This window comes from Meriones unguiculatus, chromosome 21, assembly GCF_030254825.1.
Source record: "Meriones unguiculatus strain TT.TT164.6M chromosome 21, Bangor_MerUng_6.1, whole genome shotgun sequence".
Classification (NCBI taxonomy): Eukaryota; Metazoa; Chordata; class Mammalia; order Rodentia; family Muridae; genus Meriones; species Meriones unguiculatus.
In genome coordinates this window covers 19,965,640-19,985,932 of record NC_083368.1, presented here as the reverse complement: position 1 = coordinate 19,985,932, position 20,293 = coordinate 19,965,640, and the positions used below count along the sequence as shown (strand labels likewise).

The 20,293-nt window shown below is 43.6% G+C and overlaps 2 protein-coding genes across 7 annotated transcripts in view; one reads left to right on the top strand and one right to left on the bottom strand.

Annotated features, from left to right (window-relative positions):
• The window catches only part of Phtf2 (putative homeodomain transcription factor 2), a 127,523-nt gene extending 114,519 nt beyond the window's left edge, over positions 1-13,004 (bottom strand). For 3 of the 4 annotated variants that reach the window (XM_060374031.1, XM_060374032.1, XM_060374033.1), the window contains exon 1: positions 12,853-12,998. The gene's annotated coding sequence lies outside the window, so the exon portion shown is untranslated. Of the gene's footprint in view, positions 1-12,852 lie in introns of all 4 variants that reach the window. The other variant, XM_060374030.1, reaches the window with a different exon arrangement.
• A 310-nt stretch (positions 13,005-13,314) lies between these two features.
• On the top strand, positions 13,315-17,868 carry Tmem60 (transmembrane protein 60). Of its 3 annotated transcripts, none has more exons than XM_021650487.1 (2): positions 13,315-13,517; positions 17,180-17,868. In XM_021650487.1, exon 2 carries the CDS (start codon positions 17,230-17,232, stop codon positions 17,629-17,631), a length of 402 nt encoding a protein of 133 aa, XP_021506162.1. In that variant the 5' UTR covers positions 13,315-13,517; positions 17,180-17,229; the 3' UTR covers positions 17,632-17,868. The 3 variants fall into 3 exon arrangements, with proteins under 3 accessions (XP_021506162.1, XP_021506163.1, XP_021506164.1); XM_021650488.2 differs by having other exon boundaries at positions 13,316-13,403; XM_021650489.2 differs by lacking the exon at positions 13,315-13,517 and adding an exon at positions 13,536-13,953.
• The last annotated feature ends 2,425 nt before the right edge of the window (positions 17,869-20,293 follow it).

Sequence of the window (20,293 nt, the reverse complement as noted above, 5' to 3'; positions counted from 1 at the left end):
AAAAAGACCCAACTATATGCCTCCTCAAGGACCTCACCTCGCCTGCAAAGGGACAGACACTAAAGTGAAAGGCTGTAATAAGAGAGTCCATGCAAATGGAATCCTTAAAAAGTAGTAGAAGCCAGATGGGTTTTTTTATCCTGCTGAAATAGGTTTAAATGACTAGTAAAGGGAAGCTAAAGAGAGTAATGACAGAAGGGTCAATTCAGCAAGAAGCAACTCTGGTTCTAAGTATATAAAGCAAACAGCGATTGAATAGTAACTGACTGAAAGGGAGAAACAGACTTCAAAACAACAGGACCATAACAAGTGCTCACCAGCGGACAGGTAACATAGACAGAAGGTCAGTAAGGAAATAGCAAACTTAAATTAAGAACTAGACCCATGCATCTAAGAAACACCTGCCATCCAACAGCTGCCCATCCATATTCTCATTAGCAAATCAATATTCTCCGTAACAAATCAAATGTAGACCATAAAAGCCATTACATCAATTTTTTGAAAATTGGAATCAAAGGTAGCAAGACAGCTCAGAGTTAAGGCACTTGTGGCCAAGCATGAGAATTTGAGTTCAAACCCAGGAACCCATATACAGAGAACTGACTCTTGCAAGTTTTCTGACTGCATGTGCTCAACATGCCTGTATGCACATGCACACACACATAGAAACACACACAATTTTTAAGAAAGATATGAGTAAATGAGGATGTCATTGAAGAAGAAGGAAAATATATGTATCTGTCTATGTATAGACAGCACTTAGACAGAAAGTGAAATAGGGTCAAAGAAATGTACTAAGCTGAAATTAGAGTTCAGTGGTAGAGTAACCCAGCAGACACCATGCCCTGGGTTTAAAACACAGCACCTCAGGGAGCAAATTGTACTGTGGCTGGAGAGTGGCTTGGCAGGTAATAACATGTACCACATTTGCTGAGGACCAAGTTCAACTCTCAGCTTCCACATACAGCAGCTCACCATCATCTGTAACTCTAGCTCCAGAGGAACCTGTCCACACAGAGATATAGCAGATTAAAATAAAATCCTTTAAAAATCATATGAGAAGCCAGGTGGTGGTGATGGTGGCAGCACATACCTTTAATCCTAGTATTCATGAGGCAGAGGCAGGTGGAGCTCAAGTTCAAGGCCAGCATGATCTACAGAGTGAGTTCCAGGACAGCCAAAGCTACTCAGACAAACCCTCTCTCAAAAACAAACAAAAAGGGTACTGAATCTCTCCAAAGGAAGCTGATTCTTTAACTGTGTACTGTTTGTTTTTTCGTTTTGCAAGACAGGGTTTCTCTGTGATAACAACTCTGGCTGTCCTGGAGCTTGCTCTATAGACCAGGCTGGCCTTGAACTCATAGGCGATCTGCCTGACTCTGCCTCTGCCTCCTGGGTGCTGGAATTAAAGGCACGCAACAAACACATACACATACACACACACACACACACACCTCTCTCTGGCCAATATCAAGTTTTTTTCAAATGGGGTTTTTCTGTGTAACAGCCTTGGTTGTCCTGGTACTCAGAGATCTGCCTGCCTCTACCTACCAAGTGCCGGAATTAAAGGCAGGGGAGTGACACCACCCCCAGTGAACATATCCACTTTGAAAGAGAACTAGAGTGTGACGTTACATAACATGAAACATTTTTTTACTGAAACACTATACGTTATACACTAGCCAATATAAATAACCAGTGACAACGACAATAGCCAATCCATAAGGCAAAAAAGAACAAGTAAAACAAACAGCAAGATATTAGATTTAGGTCAAGTGTGGTGGCACATGCGTTTAGTCCCAGAGTTCTGGAAGCAAAGGCAAGAGCATCTCTGTGAGTTTCAGGTCAGCCAGGGCTACACAGTGAGACCCTGTCTCAATTAAAACAAAAACAACAAAAGGATGATAGACTTAAAACCAGTGATATTAACAATCACATTAAATGTAAATGGCCCAAATTAATTAGGAGATAATAAAGTGGATTTTAAAATGTAAGCCTGCCAGGCAAGGTTGCAGATGCACAAGGTTGTAATCCCAGCATTTGGGGAGGCAGAGACAGGCAGATTTCTGTGTATTTGAGGCTAGCCTAGCCCACAAAGTGAGGCCAGGACAGCCAAGGCTACACAGAGAAACCGTATCTCAGAAAAAAATTAAATAAATAAATAAATAAATATGTGCAAGCCATAGTTAAATGCTAATATCTGGAACTTTCTTAAACACATAGGTCTCTGGTGTGCTGGTGGGCTCAAAAGAAGCTGTGTCTCAAAAAAAAAAAAAAAAGGAGGTGGAAAGTTACTGAGAAAAACACCTGACAATGACCTCCACACACGTATACACAAAACACATACACATGTACCTATACATATATATATACGAATTAATTAAGTAAATCCTAAAAGTATAAACAATATACTATGCTAACAGTAATCAAAAGAAGCTCAAAGATAGATTAGATTTCAGAGCAAAGTATATCATCAGAAATAAGGAGGCAATTTTATTATATCTAATGAAGGACTCCAATTCACTGAGAGATCATAAAATCCCAAATATGAATGCATGCAGTAGCAGAACTTCTAAATGTATTAAGCAAAAACTGAATGAACTACTAGAAAATGCTATCAGTCCAGTGAGTAAAAGAATAAGCAGAGAGAAAAAAAAATCAAAGATATTAGAGGAAAAGAACAAGCAGAGAGAAAAAAAATCAAAGGAATTAAAGAGTTAATGCCATCAACCAACTTAACTTCACTGGCATTTACACAACACTCCACCCAGGATTCTGTCAAGAACATGTGAATCATTTAAGACAGAACCATGCCACTATGGTGGCGCACACTTTTTATCTCAGCGCTTGGGAAGAAGGTCAGGAGGGATACCACAAGTTCCTGACCAATCAGAGCTACAAAATGAGGTCATCTCAAAAAAAAAAAAAAAAAAAAAAACAAAATTAACCTACTTAAGTAGACAAACAGACCATACTGACGGCAATAAAAATAAGTCTTACTAAATTTAAAACGGGGCCAGCAAGATGATGAATCCACCAGAAACATGCTTGCCACCAAGCCTGACAACCCGAGTTTGATCCCAGGAAGTCATATGGTAGAAGGAGAAAACCAACCTACAAGTTGTCCTCTGACTTGAACACATAAGTCATAGCATGTGCTCAGTGCCCGTGTGACCATGCGGGCAGCCCACATGCATGCACATGCAAGCACAAACACAGACAACACACACAAAATAAACGAATATTAAAATGTTTAATAAAAAAGAAAACAAAGACATAAGTAACAAAATCTGTGGAGTCAAATCATCAAAACAGTATTTAGAGGGGCTAATGAAATGACAATTCTTAAAAAATGAAATAAATGGTCAATAAACATGAAGAAAGGCTCTATTTCACTAGCCACAAATCAACATTACAAATGCAAATCAAAACCACACTGACAGTCTACCCTGTTCCAATCTGAATGTCAGACAAGAAAACAAGTAACAACAAATGCTGGAAAGGCTGCAGACAAAAGGGACCCCCTGTCCAAGGCAGTGGGAATGTAAACTACTCTAGCCACTGTGAAGGTCAGGGCAGAGGCTTCATGAAAAAAATCAACAACAGATTTTCTAAGAGAGTCAGCTGTATCCCTCTCCTGGGTGTACTCCACAACAGGGCTCCAAGTCAATACGTCACACAGATCCTCGCACACCAACGTTTACTGCAGCGTCACTCACAACAGCTAATGGAGTCACCTTCGGTGTCCAGTAAAACGGATTCTACTAGAAAATGTGGCACATGTACATCACAGAACAAAGCTATGTCATCAGCTGGACACAGTCACACTAACACGTTAAGCCAACCAGAAAAACAAATGTTTTTTTTTTTTCTTATTGTGAGGTCAAGATCACACACACACACACCATGAAAGTAGAACTACTAGGGAGACAAAGGTACTAGCAGGAGGAGGGAGGGTAGCAGGAGGAGGAAGGGGAGAGAACAGGAAGATAGCAGAGCATGAGGTGAAAATATGCCCAGTATACAACATATACACACACGAATGTTCTAAAAGTAATTTTTATTTATTTTATTTTAGTTTTTAGTTTTTCATGTCAGGGTTTCTCTGTGTAATAGCCCTGGCCTCTCCCTCTTGAGTGCTGGGATTAAAGGTGTGTGACACCACACCCAATTTATAAAAGTAAATTTGCAAAAGCACCATTTAAGAGAGAATTTTATAGAACTAAACTTTTCTTTTTCAGGAGAATAAAGATTTCAAATGAGCGAAGTTTCCCCCTCAGGTAAATAAGCTGCTGATGGGAAACAATAACAACCCATAAATAATCAACAAGAAAATCAAAGGCTGGTCACTGACATTGTCAATAAAACAGATGAACCCTTGGCCAGATCTCACTGGGGGTTGGGGTGGGGAAGAAAAGGTCCCAGACTCAGGAATAAGAACAGGAACACCATGCCTGGCATGGGGCGCACACCCTTAACCCAGCACTCAGAAGGCAGAGGTAGGCGGATCTCTGTGAGTTCAAGGCTAGCCTGGCTACAAAGTGACACAGCAGGACAGCGGGCTAAACAGAGAAACCCAGGGAAGGGGGCAGGAGCATGACTCCATAATTTTGGTTTTGGGTTTTTTGTTTGTTTGTTTGTTTTTTGAGACAATCTTTCACTATGTAGTCCTGGCTGGCCTGAAACTCACTACATAAATGAAGCTGGCCATGAACTCACAGAAATAAGATATCAATGCTCAGTGAAGAAGAAATAAATATAATCAGCCTTTTGTCTACTAAAAAAAAAAAAATTTAACTTGTAGTTATAATTCTCTCTTGAAAGAAACCACCAGACCCAGATACATAATCACTCAAAATTGTTGAAACTTAAAGTACATGGAGAGATCCAGTATTTCTGTAACTTGTGAACACACATTTATATCATGTAATTATGACATAATAATGTTAGTAGTTTAAAAACAATGATGTGGAAGGCGATATTTGAAAAATTGATTACTATGAGGCTACATGAAAGATAAAGAAATGAACAAATGAACATGGAAGATGATGCAGGACTGAACCAAGTCAAGCAAGGGGGTTGGTTTGGCTCTTTTTTTCTCAATTGTGGGGACGGGGACAAGGCATGGTTGAAAGATAATCATTAGAGAGCATGACCAAATGTAGTTAATAATTAGACATGGAAGACATGGGAAGAAAAGTAAAGATACTCCACAATTCCTGGCTGGCACAACGAAAGAACCAGCAGGACAGGGAATACAAGAGGAAGACAGATTTGGAAAACAAGATAAATTTACCACAAATTTTACATCTGTATGTTCAGCACCCTAAAGAGTAGGCAAAGGATGTATGGCATAAACAGGAAATGCATACAGTTTAATTAGCCTTCTCTATTACCGGGATTCTTTGCAATTCAAGCCTTCTACAACTATATTACTAATGGCTTGCCACCAAGATTTGGAAGTAATGAATCTGTGTCCTATTCCCCAAGAAGAATCAGCATCCTGTATTGTGAACACGGTCCAAAGCCCATGGCTAGGTAGGTAACAGGCCCTAGGGGGTTCTGCTAAACGTTTATGTTGTCAAACTGCCTTCTAAATATTTTGTTTGTACACACAGAATAGTCCTCACTCTACTCTTCAACTGAGGGCATGAAGCTTCTCTCTGTGGTGGTCAGCACTTAAAGTTCTGGCCAAAGTATAGAGGAAAGTGACTGTTCAGTGTCCAGCCCTTAAGGGGACACCTATCTCAAACTCCGGAAATGTGGTACAAGAGGGGTCAGAAAACCTAAGTGTCAAGGATTGAGAAGAGCTCTGTCTTCTGGACACGGCATCACTATTACACTCACCTATTACACTCACAAACTCACCACAGCTCTGGTTACTGCATAGTATCAAGCGAACAATATGGGTCAACATTCCAGCAGGCACCACTAACTAGACTGGGCGGGCTAACAACAACAATGGGATATGATGGGGCACACAGCACAGGGGTGCTTGGAAGGAGGCAGTTGGGGTCGTACCAAGTTGTTAAAGAATAGAGTATCCTATCAAAAAAGATAAGAGTGGGGCTGGAGGGATGGCTCAGCACTGGCTGCTCTGCTAGATGCCCTAAGTTCAATTCCCAGCAACCACATGGTGGCTCACAACCATCACTTCCCTCTTCTGGTGTATAGGTGTACAGACAGGCAGAACACTGTATACATAATACATAAATCTTAAAAAAAAAAAAAAAGATAAGCGCTGCTGTGCTCTGAATAAGAACTTTCCCCATAGCTTTGTGTTTGGAACCCAGCTGACGGACGGTTTGGAAAGATTAGGAAGTATGGCTTCGCTGGAGGGGATGTCACTGGGGATGGGTTTGAGCTTTCAATAGCCCACGCCATTCCCAGGTAATTCTCTCTCTGCCTGGAACTGGAGGATGAGACGTAAGCTCTCAGGCCCAGCTTCAGCACCGTGCCTGCCTGCCTCCATGCTTCACACCAGGATGATCATGGACTAATCCTCTTGAAACTGTAGGGCCCCAATAAACGGTAGTTTACCCTGACTATGGGAACTTTTGGAAATGGACCAAGCACATTGTGCATTTTGATATGGCTAAAAGAGCATGGGAGCCAGGGAGTGGAATGTGGCGTTTTGAACGAGAATGGCCCCTGTAGGCTCATATGTTAAAATGCCCGGTCCCACGTCTGCGGTTTCAAAAGCCCAGACCATTTCCAGTCTCGTGTGCTCTTTCCCTCACTTTCCCTCCCTCCCCCATCCCCCACCCTCTGCCTCATGAGTAGCTCTCAACTACTGCTCCAGCTGCTGCCGCCCGTGCTCCCTGCCATGCTTGTCATGTACTGGCTCTCTGTAATTGTAAGCCCCAATAATCTCTTCCGTAAGTTGCCCTGGTCATGGTCCTTCATCACAGCAGTGGAAAAGTAACTAAGACAGCTCAGTGGGCAAAGCACTTGCCACACAAGCCTGACTTTCTAAGTTTGAGCCCTGGAACCCACGTAGGAGAGAACCAACTGCATGAAGTTGCCCTCTGGCCTGCACACACACTGTGACACAACCACACTCACATATCACATGCAGACATAGTAATGACATTTTAAAATTTTTAAATGAAATCATGAATGATTTGTCTCTAGTAAAGATTTTAAGAATAAGGGTCTAGGACATGGCTCAACTGGCACTTTTCCTGAAAGCATGGGGACTTGAGATCCCTCCCTGAAAGCCCAAGTAATGAAGCTCAGTGCGGTACACCTGTAATCCCCGCAGATCACTTGGGTGGTAAAGACGGGGGGCGGGGGCGGGGGGAACCAGCCAGGATAGCCAGAGCAGTAAGCCCCAAGGGCAGTGAAGATGGCGTGATTGAGGAAAACACCAATGCCAGCTTCAGGCCTAACTACACACAAGAACATGTGCATGTGCGCACACGTCCCACCACAAATGCGTGGAAACATACGGAATGGAAGTTTTGGTTTCCTTACAAACTCAGTTATGCTACATAAACATGCTTTTGTCTTAATCCCAGGTGTGGGATAGGGAGCTGCTTTAGACTGTCCCCAGCAGTGGGCTATTGCCTCCTGCAGGCTCTGAGGAGGGCGTGATCTTTGCCAGGGGCAGACAGTTTAATTCTGAGGACTCTGCACTGGGAATAAATGCCAGGGCCAGGAAAGAGATTGGGGAGCACTCCCCCAGGCTGCTCCTGGTTGCTGTTGTTGCAGTTTGAGGAGAAGAAGCTGGAAATATCCTGAAACAAAGACTGGGCTTCCCAAGGAACCCAAGGACCCTAACCAGCATGAAGCCGCTGAAGAGAATTAACCCCCTCTCCCCAGTAACCTCCCCCTCCTACCTGATGTTGGGAGATCAGAAGGGACTGGGTGGAGCATGGAGGTTCAGATGTAAGAAACCTGAATAAATAGATGAAAAAGTACACACCAACAGACACATCACACACAAACGGAAAAAATATTTTAGGAATAAGATGGAGATTTAAGGGAAAACAAATCCCTTTATCTATACCCTTTATTCACATTGCTGGGACTCAATTTCAGAGATTTTATGTTTTTGACATTAAGAATAGGAAAAATCCTATCAATTCTATACTAAAATGAGTCTGAACTCATTCTGTGTCCAGGGAAACAACTGAAAATATGAAATTTGCTCTCTATGTACGGACTGCGCCTGCAGTAGGGCTTTACTGACCTCTGCCCGTGAATGACTTAGAGCGCTGCTTCTTGAGTTGTTTCCCTGTCTGCCATGTTTTGATTTTTGTTACCTTTATCTGGGGCTTTCTATTTGCTTTTTGTTTTTACTTTGTTTCGTTTAGTTTTTGAGTCAGGATCGCCTCACTATGTAGCCCTGGCTGGCCCGGAACTCACTCCATAAACCAAGCTGGCCCCAAGCTCACGGAGATCTGCCAGCTTCTGTCTCCCGAGTGCTGGGATTAGAACTGTGTGCCACCGCATCCAGATGTTTCTTAGAGTTCAATATGGTAAAAAAAAAAAAAAAAAAAAAAAAAGCCAGCAATCAGCTACTGAGTAAGTCCTATACGCCAGCACTGTGTCAGGGCATCTAACACCTCACCTAAAATTTTTAGAGTTAAACAAGACAGGCATCTCTATTTTATGACTATACCAAACTTCAAAGAGGTTCAGTGGCCCAAAGTTGTCAAATCGGTGAATGGCAGAATTCACACCTAAAATTTAAGTCTGTGGAAGACTGAAAGTCTCGTGTGCATAACTTTCAAATATCTTCCATAAATTTCTGCTATCCTATTGTTTCAGATCCTATATTTAATGTTTTATTAATATTTTACTTGAGGTTTTATTAAGAGTTATCAACTCTTCAAATTTTCTGCAAATAAACTCCTAACAGTCCTTCTACTGTTTCTACGTCCAGAAAGCTGCATTCTTTTACTTCCTCTCATTAAATGTCAAATTTAATCATGTTATGATTATTATCAGGTAGCTCTCCAGCCACAGCCATTTCCTGCCCCAGTTCATGTTCACTACTCAGAAGTCAATCCAGCGTATTTACTTTCTTGTCAAGTGCTCATAAAAACTACCTGCTCTAGGAAGTAGTCAGCATTTTCATTTGCAAACTAAGCCCTATAATTTTTTTCTAGCCATTTGTATGGCACTAACAACCTGAACTGAAAATGCAGCTGTCCTAAATGTCATATTTTCATCTTAGTCATAGACCTCTGGTGACCAAGTGATGATTCAGTTTTATAAACCCAATGTATTTATAGTTCCATGCTACCCAGAGAAATAAAAGCATGGGACCTTTCTCTCAGTTTCAAGCGCAGTCACAATTTAAAACCTATATCAAGCTAGTTTTAGAAGAGTAGGCTGGCTGTGCTGGCACACACATTTAATCCCAGGAAAAGGAAGCAGAATCTGAGTTCAAAGCCAGTGGTCTATATAGAGAGTTCCAACCAGCCAAGGCTACATAATGAGAACCACTTAGAAAAAAAAAAAAAAGAAAAAGAAAAAAAGATAGAAAACCAATAAAGGAGTTTCTAACTAGGTAAAGAGATTAGGGACAACAAAAGCCACTTTAAGATTCCTATATAAAGATTGCCAAAATACAGTCCATAAAGTAAGTGCAAACACCTCTAGCAGGGTTTTGTTGGTCATCATTTATAGCTTAGAATGGAAAATCTCCATGAAAGGATGGAATGCCTGACTAACCAGACATGTTTAAAAATACCCTGAATAGGCACTTGGAAAATAAGTGCTGAAGGCTAAATGTTAGGTAACACTGTAACAACAGACAGACTGTATGTGGTATATTTGAATGTTTGGCCCCCTAGTGAGACACTGTTTCAGAAAAATTAGGGGGTGTGGCCTTGTTGGAGGAGTTGTGTCACTGGAGGGGTGAAAGCCCATTCATTTCCATTTTCTCTGTCTCTGTCCCTCTCTTCCTGCTTCACACTCAAGACGGAAGTTCTCAGCTACTATTTCATGGCCCTGCCTGGCTGCCTGATGCCAGGCTCCCCACCCACTGATGGTCATAGACTCTTAACCTACAGAACCATGAGCCCCAAATTAAGTGCTTTCTTTTATACGTTGCTTTGTTCATAGTGTTTTATCACAGCAACAAAAAAGTAACTACGATGGTTTAGTATCTAAGTTTGCAATTTCCAACCTTCAAAAGTATATATAAGCACACTGACCGGATACATCCCATGCAAATCAGCATTTATTGTTGGTATTCACAAGCAATTATACATAAAGCTACAATTCCCATTCTCTCCATCCACACTCCTGTTCTAAGATTGCATTCTCCTGTATGCAATATTTATGGAAACTACTTTTAAGCCACCAACGCTCTGAGGCAGCTCCTCCCTGGACCTCATTCTCTGAAAAAAATAAAATAAAAAGTATGTGCTCTTCTTTGTTCAGCGCTTATCATATGTTGATGCTTATGTGTTTTATTTAGTATCCACTTAGTTTCATCTATCCACTTAGAAGTCCTATCTTCTCTGCTAAACAAATAAAAAAACCGATGCTGGCATCACCTTCACAGTAGAAAAGAACAGGTATTCAACCTCCGCTGACAATAGTTTGTTTTTATGTGCACTGGTGTTTTGCCGGCATGCATGTCTGTGTGAGGGTGTCAGATCTAGACAGGTGTGAGGGGCCATCTGAGCACTGGGAATTGAATCTGGGGCCTCTGGAAGAGCAGCTAGTGCTCTTAACCCCTGAGCCATCTGCCTCTCCAGCTCCTTTGGGTTGCTTTTTATGGTTGCTGAGAAAAAGTCTCGCCATGTGTAAAACTTGGCTGTCCTACAAGTCAGATACACCACCACCCCCACCCCCCACCCACCTCTCCTCTCAAATGCTAGACAGAATTAAAGGTGTGCCCTACCACACCTGGTTCTGGGGTCCATTCTTTCAACTCTTCATCAAGTCAGCCAGATTCCACATATTCTGCCACAATGTTATAAGGTACTGTCCTCTGTTTAAATCTCTCTCCTCTTAAAGGGCTGACTGCTAAGAACAGTGAAAGTGACGGACTCCATCCCTATGTTTTCAGCTACACTCAACACTGCCTATTACACAGTGACCTGCAAGTGTTACAACAATGAGAACTTGGAATCGGCTTATCATTTCGCAACACTGCTCTCTATTATTCGCCTCTTTCCACCAAGTCTAAGCCGGCTGCACTGCAGTGGCAAAGCAGAACGCCTGGAAATGTAGTCCTTGTAATCAAATTGGTTATAAGTGAATCCACCAACTGTCTGCCACTGAAATCTTGAACCGTTGGTTAACTAAATCTTAGTTGTCAACTAGAAAATAATAATTACTCACTGGATTAAATGAGATAATACAAAAACAGTCCAACTAATTTCTGATCATCATTTTTTTCAACATATTAACATATTTTCTCAGTGAAGCCATATGCATTACAAATGCATATTATACATACAATTATAGGTAAAATGGACTGGCCAAAAAAGTTCCCACTTAAAACTTGTTCAGGGTCATCTTTGTTTTTAGGATCAACTTGTTCCGTGCCAACTTGGCCTTTAAAATATTTACTGAGTGCCCACACTGTTGACTGCCCTTGAAATGAATACATTTTCATGCTCTACTACAGTATCGGGTAAGAAAAAAATCAGAAGCCTCCCCACCTAACAGCTACACTGGCACTGTCTAACGCGTTCAATAGCGTCCCTGTGCCAGAGGCAGGCTATTTCCAAACTTCCGAAGGGGGAAAAATAAAAATAAAAAAATTCCTGGAACCACCTTGTCGTTTTCTGGTCCCAGACACGGCTCCATCTACCCAGACCTCGAGATTTCTTTCCTATGGCGTCTTGAGTCTGAGCCATAACTCACAGGAATGCCCGTTCCTTTCTCTTTTAATCTATAGCCTGCACACCCAGCTCAAGTTAAGACTTGAGCTAAAGTGCATGTAGAGGTCCAGTTTTGGAAAAAGGATTTACAAAAGCACCCAGCAAAGTCAAACCTAAGTTTATAATCAAACACCCAGAGGAAAAAAACGGCAAGAAACGCTTAGAAAGGTTTGATGAAAGCAATAAAAAAAAAAAATTACACACATAAAGTAACAACAAAGTAAGCAACATCTGCCTCCGACAAAACCACTGCATACCTGGTTTCATCAGTACCCAAGCATGTCAAGCCCTCACGGCGATCAATACATTGTTCCATATTGTACTCTCCCGGTCGCACACGCTCCCGCAGTGTGTGCCCCCCCCCCCCGCCGGTCATGTCAGGATAAAAATAAAACGGATAACAAAATCAGCCCTGAACTTTCGCACGGCGGCAGGGGGTTAGAAAGCACAATCGCCGAACAATACCGGAACGCTGGCTGTCAACACGAGGCAGCAACAAGGTGAAGAAGCATGCCCAAGGAGCGCGGCATTGTTTGCAGACCTGCCACAGCCCGCCAGGCCCGCGCGCCCAGGACTCGGGCAGCCGCCCCTCCGCGGGCGCCGTAGGATCGGCCGAGCCCGGGGCGCCGGGGCTGCGGGCGCCGCGCCACCGACCGCTAGCGGACCCCGCGCGGGCCCGGCCCGGGCCACCCGCCACCCCCGCGCGCCCTCCGCGGAGCGCGCGACCCCACGCCCGCGGAGCGCACAGCCCTGCGGCGGGAGGCCGGGCGCCGACGCCGCGCCGAGCGCCGGGCCGCAGCCGCCGCGCCCCGGCGACGGAGGGGGCCGCGGCCGAGCGGGGCCCGCGGGTGCCCGTGCCGAGGGGCGCCGCGGCGACCCCGCAGCCCGCGCCCCCACCCCGCCCGCCGCTCCGCCCGCCCGGTCTCCGCGCAGCCCCGGGACCGTGTCAGGGCGCGGCGACCTCCGCACGGCCCGCCGAGCGTGGAGCCGCGGCGCTTACCGTAGCCGCGCCGCTCGGAAGCGGCCAGGGGACGCGCAGACACTCGAAGGGGTAGCGCCGCCGCCGGAGCCCGAAGAGCTACAGCCCCGCCGCCGGCGGCGCGCTGCCTCCACCCTCGCGCCGCCGGCACCGCGCTCCGCCTCCCGGCCCGCCCCGCCCCTCGCTCCGCCTCCGCTCTGCACGGAGTCTGCGCCGCGGCCGGCAAGGCTCGGAGGCGGGGCGAGCGGGGCGAGAGGGGCGGGGTCGACGCCGGCGAGAGACGAAAACTGACTTGTCTGCCGACCTATAGGACTAAGGGGCGGGCCCCGTGGGCGTGTTTATTGCCACTCTCTTGTCGAACCAGAAAGGAGGACGGTCGGTTACTGGCGGCCAGATGGACCAATGACCAAGGAGAAGGGGGCCTATGACCGCCAATCGGCGTCCGCTTCGCTCTCCCGGATAGGCCGAGGAAGGCGGGAACAGCCCCGGATGTAGGCGGAGCCCTGAGGTGCGGAGGACCTCCGCTGCGACGGTTTGGAGAGGCGGAACTGATTCTTCTCCTTAGTTATCATGTGAGGAACTAAGAATTTAATGGGGGGAAAAGCGTGGGAGAGGGCTAGGATCCAAACTGGCGCATTTCCCGACCTCCGCCGCCGTCTCGGCTCTCCCGCCGGCCGCGGTACCAGGTGAGTCCGGAGCTCGGCCCTTGCACTCCCGGTGCCGCGGGCAGCCGGGTGCCTGGGTGACCCTCACTCCATCACGCTGCGGCCCCGCGAGGGCGCATCTTGCGAAACCCGCGTTAAGGTCCGCCGTGGGTGCGGAAGGTCAGGAGAGCGCGGCGAGGGCTCCGTGGGCCTTTGCCCACGAAGGTAGTCTAGCAGCATCCTGACGTTCCGGGGCACAGGAGCCCTCGAGGCAGCCAGGGCAGGCATCGAGGCCACTTAAGTTTAGACGAAATTGCGAGCTCGTTAAGCAGAGCTGTCTCTGGGTAAGGAGAGTTCCTTTACGAGAGTGTTGACGGTAGCAGAAGAAGAGAAACGGAATGGCCCGGGAAGGACCTTGGACGAGTTTGTCACCCAGGCCGCTAGATGCTGACGGTAGGAGAGGCCTGCAGATTTCCAGGTGGGAAGCAACCCTGACGGTTTCAACAAAGGATCCGGAACCGTACTGACCAAAAAAAAAAAAAAAAAAAAAACTACGTTCCGTGTACGAGAAATAGCCACCTAGAGTGGGAAATGTCTGTTGAGCAAATCTTATCCTTAGAGAGAAAGTGGTGGAAAAAAAAAAAAGCCAAAATTCTGTTAAAGCAATGAAGATGTTTTTGTAAAATTGGAATCTCACATCACCACTGTAGTTAAGTGTATGCAATCATTTAAACGTCAGTTAACTATCAGTGAGGTCGTCTTCTCCCTTGTTGAAAATATTTCCCTACAATTGAGTTTTGTTGCCACCCACAATTAGAAACGTGTAACCACAATAAGCTTAGGTCGTAAGCATTCTTTCACCTCTTGTCCTAAAATGTCTGTGGTCGTTGCAGACAATGCAGTGGTACTTGGTACTTTGTCACCGAAGGAAGAAAATAAAAGTGAAGTTTGTATTATCCTGTAGCATATAGGAAAGTTATGTTATAAGGGACTAAATGTTCACAAAACTTAGTAAAGTTTCTTTAAGTTGACCAAATCAGAGGTTGGAACTGAGCAAACAATTCACAGGATTAAAAACATAGTTAATTATGCACACTTCTCTACCTCTGTTTCCAAATTTAAACTCATTCCACTATATAAGGCTTCCAGCAAGGAAGGACCTGTAAAGAAAATTGCCTTCCGGGACTTAGCCCGATGAGAGCAGTTCTAATAATCATATATCCCCACCACACCCCCACCGGCCTGCCCACCTGCCTGCCTGTAGTCTTAGCAGAGTGGGTCAGCTAGCTTTTTTTAGTTCAAGGCCAGTCTGGTCTATATAGGCAAAGTTCTAGGCAAGCCGGAGCTACGTAGTGAGACTCTGTCTCCAAAGGAAAGAAAGCCTTCCTAAAAGCCAAAATCCTGCAATCCAAAGATTTGCAAACTAAACAAAATGCAAATAGATAGTCTAAGAAGAAAGGCCCTAGGACATCCAACTCTAACTACTGAACTCCAACAAAGTGTACTTTTTCCAAGATGGCCATCCTAGAGATGTGCAGAGTATATCAAGTACAGTTGAGCACACTGGCCTAGGGCAGTTGGTCTCTCTGTCCAGGTCTTCAGCTTTTCCTGTTTCTTCTTGCATCCCTTATCTTTTGTCTACCTCTACAGTTTCTGATCTTTCCCTTCCCCACTAGTGTGTGCTCATCTTCAATCTGTTGTTTGCCTGTGGCTTACTTTCCCCTGGGCTTTATCTTGGAGTCTACTTTCCTAAATATTTGTTCTTGGGATGGTAAGACGGTTCAGCAGGCAAATGCACTTTCACCAAGGCCGATGTACCTGAGTTCAGGACCTATATAGTGGATGGAGAGAACTAAATGTTCTACTTATTCCTCTCATAATCTTTTTTTTTTTTTAATAATTATGACCACTTTACTTGATTTTTTGGGTTTTTTTTTTTTTTTCCTCTTATAATCTTATTCCTATATTTCACTTTCACATGGCTCAAAGGACTAAAATGTTACTCGGCTATTTCCATTTCCTTACCTTCTTTTAACTACTTACTCAGCTGTGTGTTTCTGATTTCTGTTCGGCTTCTGATTTCTCAGGATAGCTAATGGTCAGAAGTATATCTTAGTTTCAATTAAAAAAAATCTTGGGGACTGGAGAGATGGCTCAGAAGTTAGGGAGCACTGGCTGCTCTTCCTAGAGGTCCTAAGTTCAATTCCCAGCAACCACATGGTGGCTCACAACCATCTCTTGATCTGGTGCCGTCTTCTGGTGTTTGGGTTTGCAGAACATTGTGAACATAATAAATAAATAAATCTTTAAAAAAAATCTTGAATTGTAAATCCATATGTGAAGATTAGATATAATACATATTTATACCTTAAGCTAAGATGTAAGTTAATGTGTTCTCAATTGAAAGGGGAAGTTTTTAAGAATTATCTTGCTGATGTTAGCATTGAAAAAAATTTGAGAAATTGAAAATATTCTGACAGGGGGTAAAGATAACCTAGAGTAACAGGCAAAAGTGAGGATCAGGTAAAGGAGAGGAGGCTCAGTGCTTTAAAAAGCTTGCTGTTCTTTCAGAGGACCTGAGTTCAGTTCTCACTACCTGTAATTCTAGCAGCAAGGACAGCAGGCAGGGATGCCAGATCATGTTCACATTCAGAATCTTAGCATTTGACATTTTCCTCTGGGCTCCATGGACAGTTGTACATATGGCACATACATGCAGGCATACATACGCATAAAAATAAAAAATGAATCTATTTTAAAATAGACGAGAAAACAATGATACAAATGTTACCTGCTAGTCATAGGATAATTAAACAGTAAGTGATGACAAAATGCTTAGTTTTTTAAGTGGTGTGCTTTAGCAAGAAAATACTTAAAAGAAACAAGGATTATATGAATGTGTAATTACCAATTGTTTCTCTGTTATTTAGCCCAGGAACACCTTTGCAGTCCTGATGTTCTAAGTTTATATTAGCCACTCCATCTTTACAAACCTCATGATGCTCCAGGCCTTGGCGGCTCACGCCTTTCCTTTAAGCCTATCATTCAGGAGGCAGAGGCAGGTGGATCTCTTTGAGTTTGAGGCCAGCCTGGTCTAAAGAGTGAGTTCCAGGACAGCCAGAGCTACACAGAGAAACCATGTCTCAAAAAACCAGTTTCCACTGCTTTGCCCTCAAGTGCTTTATTTTAGCAGCTCCTGAAATTAAATGAAGAACTCCAGGTTTGCAAGTATGCATAGAGCTTGAGAACATGCCTAGGTGGGATAAACCCATGCCCTGGATAGCACTCAGAAGGAACCAACTGCTCTTGAAGGAAGTTCCTGCTCGGTCTGCACTAAACATCTGAGAGCATTGTAGTCATGGACTACAAGAAATGGTGGCAGTGCTGCCTGCAAAGATTACTTCGCAGTTAAGAGCACCAGTCTGCTGCTGCCAAGGAATGGAGGGCAGTTCCCAGCACCCACTCTTGGGAGGCTCAGAACTGCTGGGAACTGTGCATCTGAGGACACCTGCTCTTGTGCCCACATGCATAAACACAATTCAGATGCATGCAGACATACAGAAATGGTGGTTGGCGATTGCTTCAAGAGGTTTTAAATGCTAGACTGTTTTCCAAATTAGGAAGTCTGAGAAGTGGGAGGCAGCCAACTTTACTAGGAATCAGTGATTTCTGCTATCAAATCCTGACCTTTTTTTCTTTTCTAGGGTGTATCTCCCTTACTTCATCCCTGAAACTGCCTCTCTAAACTGTTTAAATGAGAATGTCCTTGGCTCAGAGAGTACTCCTTACCTGGCTTTTCACATTACTCTTCCTGATCATGTTGGTGTTGAAACTGGATGAGAAGGCCCCTTGGAACTGGTTCCTCATATTTATTCCCGTCTGGATATTTGACACTATCCTTCTCGTCATGCTGATTGTGAAAATGGCTGGACGGTGTAAGTCTGGCTTTGACCCCCGGCATGGATCGCATAATATTAAAAAGAAAGCCTGGTACCTCATTGCAATGTTACTCAAGTTAGCCTTCTGCCTCGCACTGTGTGCTAAACTGGAACAGTTTACTACCATGAATCTTTCCTACGTCTTCATTCCTTTATGGGCCTTATTGGCTGGCGCTTTGACAGAACTTGGATATAATGTCTTTTTTGTGAGAGACTGACTTCCGAGTACATTGTCTCATTTCTGTTGCTGTTCAACAAGCTATTCAGCATTCTGATTCATTGGAAGTTTCAAGAATCACAGAGAACTGAGGGAAAATACCAGTGTAGTCTCAAAATACTATAAAACAGGATTGGTGAGGCATGAACTTGTAGCCAACCCAAAGCTCAATTATTCAGTATTTGAGTTATTGGTGTCTTTATTTTCCCTGTATAAATAAAGCTTGTTTCTGACCTTATTTTTCCACATGCCTCTTAACTTGTATGTGGTCAGGACTTGATGTAAATACAAAGCCTTTCGTTACATAACTGTGTGTGAGTTTACTGGACTGTAGTTCTGTATAACAAATATTTATGCTTGTAAATTATGGAAGAAAAAACTTGTATGGAAATGTTTTAAAGGATGCCACCTCAGTTCCCACTCAGAGTCTTAGTTTGGCATTTTTACATAGGATAGACTTACTTTAGACTATTCCTACTGCTTAGGATCAGAGAGCTGCCTATTACTGAAGTTAGGGGAACTTTTCCATTCTGTCAGGAACAGTTGTGCCCATTTGTCCTGGGAGTCTCTGACGTAGTGCCTCGTTCACTCTGAAGGTGTTCAGATTTTTATGTGGCTACCACAACAGGGTACTTCAGCAATACCAGTAAGATCCAGGTAGCAATACTTCGGAAAAATTTGGATCTGAAGCATTTCAAAACGTAAAAATAAAGAATTCTTTTGTTTTCCTTTTGTGTGTACTTGCATGAGTTCACGTGCACTTTGTGTGCGGCAGCTCATGGAGACCAGACGAGAGCCCAAGAGCCCCAGAGCCCCCAGAACTAGGGTGGGGAGGCTGACACTACCTGAGTACTAGAGTCAAACCTGGGCCTCTCTGTAAGAGCGGCAAGTGCTCAGAACTGCTCAACCTACAAGTACTTTAAATTTTCTCAGATTTTTTTTTTAATTGTGTGTGTGCACGAGTGGGCATGTACAGGAAAATGCAGGTGCTTGCAGAGCCAGAGATGTCAGATTTCCTGGAGCTGCAGTGTATAGATGCTTGCTTCAGGTCCTCTGAAGGAGCATTATCAGCTCTGACCCATTCAGCTCACTCTAGTCCTTATGAGATTTTGTCCTTTGTAGCTCTGACAGCAAACTCAAATGGCCATTTTGCTGTTTTAAAGGCTCTAAAATGGACAGAGAGTGTGCTGATGCATCCTCAGAGAGAGGTGCAGAATTTTGAGCTTGAGGTCAGCCTGCCTACAGAGACCCTATCTTAAGTCTCAACACAGATGATTGTTTTCTCACTACTGATAGAGAACCCTGTGTGTCGTGGATGCTGGTGTGTGCAGGTGTTTATGCATGTTTATTGGAGCCAGAGGTCAACACCTGTATTCCTAAGTTGCTGCCCATAGGTTGTTTCTGTTTTTTACAGGGTTTCTTTGTGTGGCCTTTGGCTGTCCTAGAACTAGCTTTGTAGACCAGGCTTGCCTCATAGAGATCCACCTGCCTCTGCCTCCCAAGTGCTGTAATCAAAAACTGTCGCCAGTTTTTGAGACATGATCTCTTAACAAACCGGGAGTATGCCAGTTGGAGAAACTGGTTGGCCAGCAAGTCCCCTGCAGCCAATACCTACTGTGTCCACCACACAAATGTCTAGCTTTTCCGTAGATGTTGGGTATCCAAACTTGGGTAATAACTCAGCAGCAAGCATGAATCCATTGAGTCATCTTCCAAGGCTCCCAGAAAATTATGTTAATAAATTTCTTCCTTTTAAATATAGATAACAAAAACAACCACACACCACAAAACAGCTTAAGTTATATTAGACTTTTGACACTGAAGAGTTGACCAAATAAAATCTAGTTACAAGCATCTCCCTGTCATGTAACTGGCCATGTAGTATTTGAGTATCTAAAAATAGCAGTCATAAAGATATTATTTGGATTCCAGGCCTGATGAGATAACTCCAAGTTTAATTGAGAGATCCAAACTCATCTCTGGAATATATGATTAAGTAAATGCAAATAAAGTTCTTGTAATAAGCCAGAGAATCATTTAGTTCAGATAAAATTGTTTAAGCAATGTCCTAACTATAAACTCTTCAAGAGGAAAAAAAAGGTAGTAAGTCCTTTCCCAGAACTATTTGAACAAGAAAGGGAAAGAAAGCTAAGAAATGTATGCAAAGGCAACACAATAACCCACCTGCTTACACATGAGGATAAAACAATTTTAGTGGCCTTCGAATGGTTCTCAGTGTAGAATTTTTCTCTTGCATGACATACTTAAGACAGCACAATAAATTAACATATGCCTCAATAAGAATTTCAATATTAAGTCATGAAAACCATTAAAAAGAAATAATGCTTACAGGTGGGAAGAAATAATATTACACGAAAAATGCCTTTCTGTGTTCCTTTTTATAGCGACTTCCTTTATAATACAGAAATATTTACTAATAAAATAGAGGTAACAAACATTAGAGCCATATTACTGAGGCCATATTTCTCAAGTTATGATAGACATGATAGATCTATAACTTATGGTTAGCACTTTAGTCTGAGCAAAATTTTTGTTATTTCTAAGAGCAATCACTAAGCAAACAACTTCATGAAGTGTTAGCAAGTTGTAATCTGTGAACATCTCTTTCCCCTCGCTAGCTCTATGAAACAAGAACAGCCCCT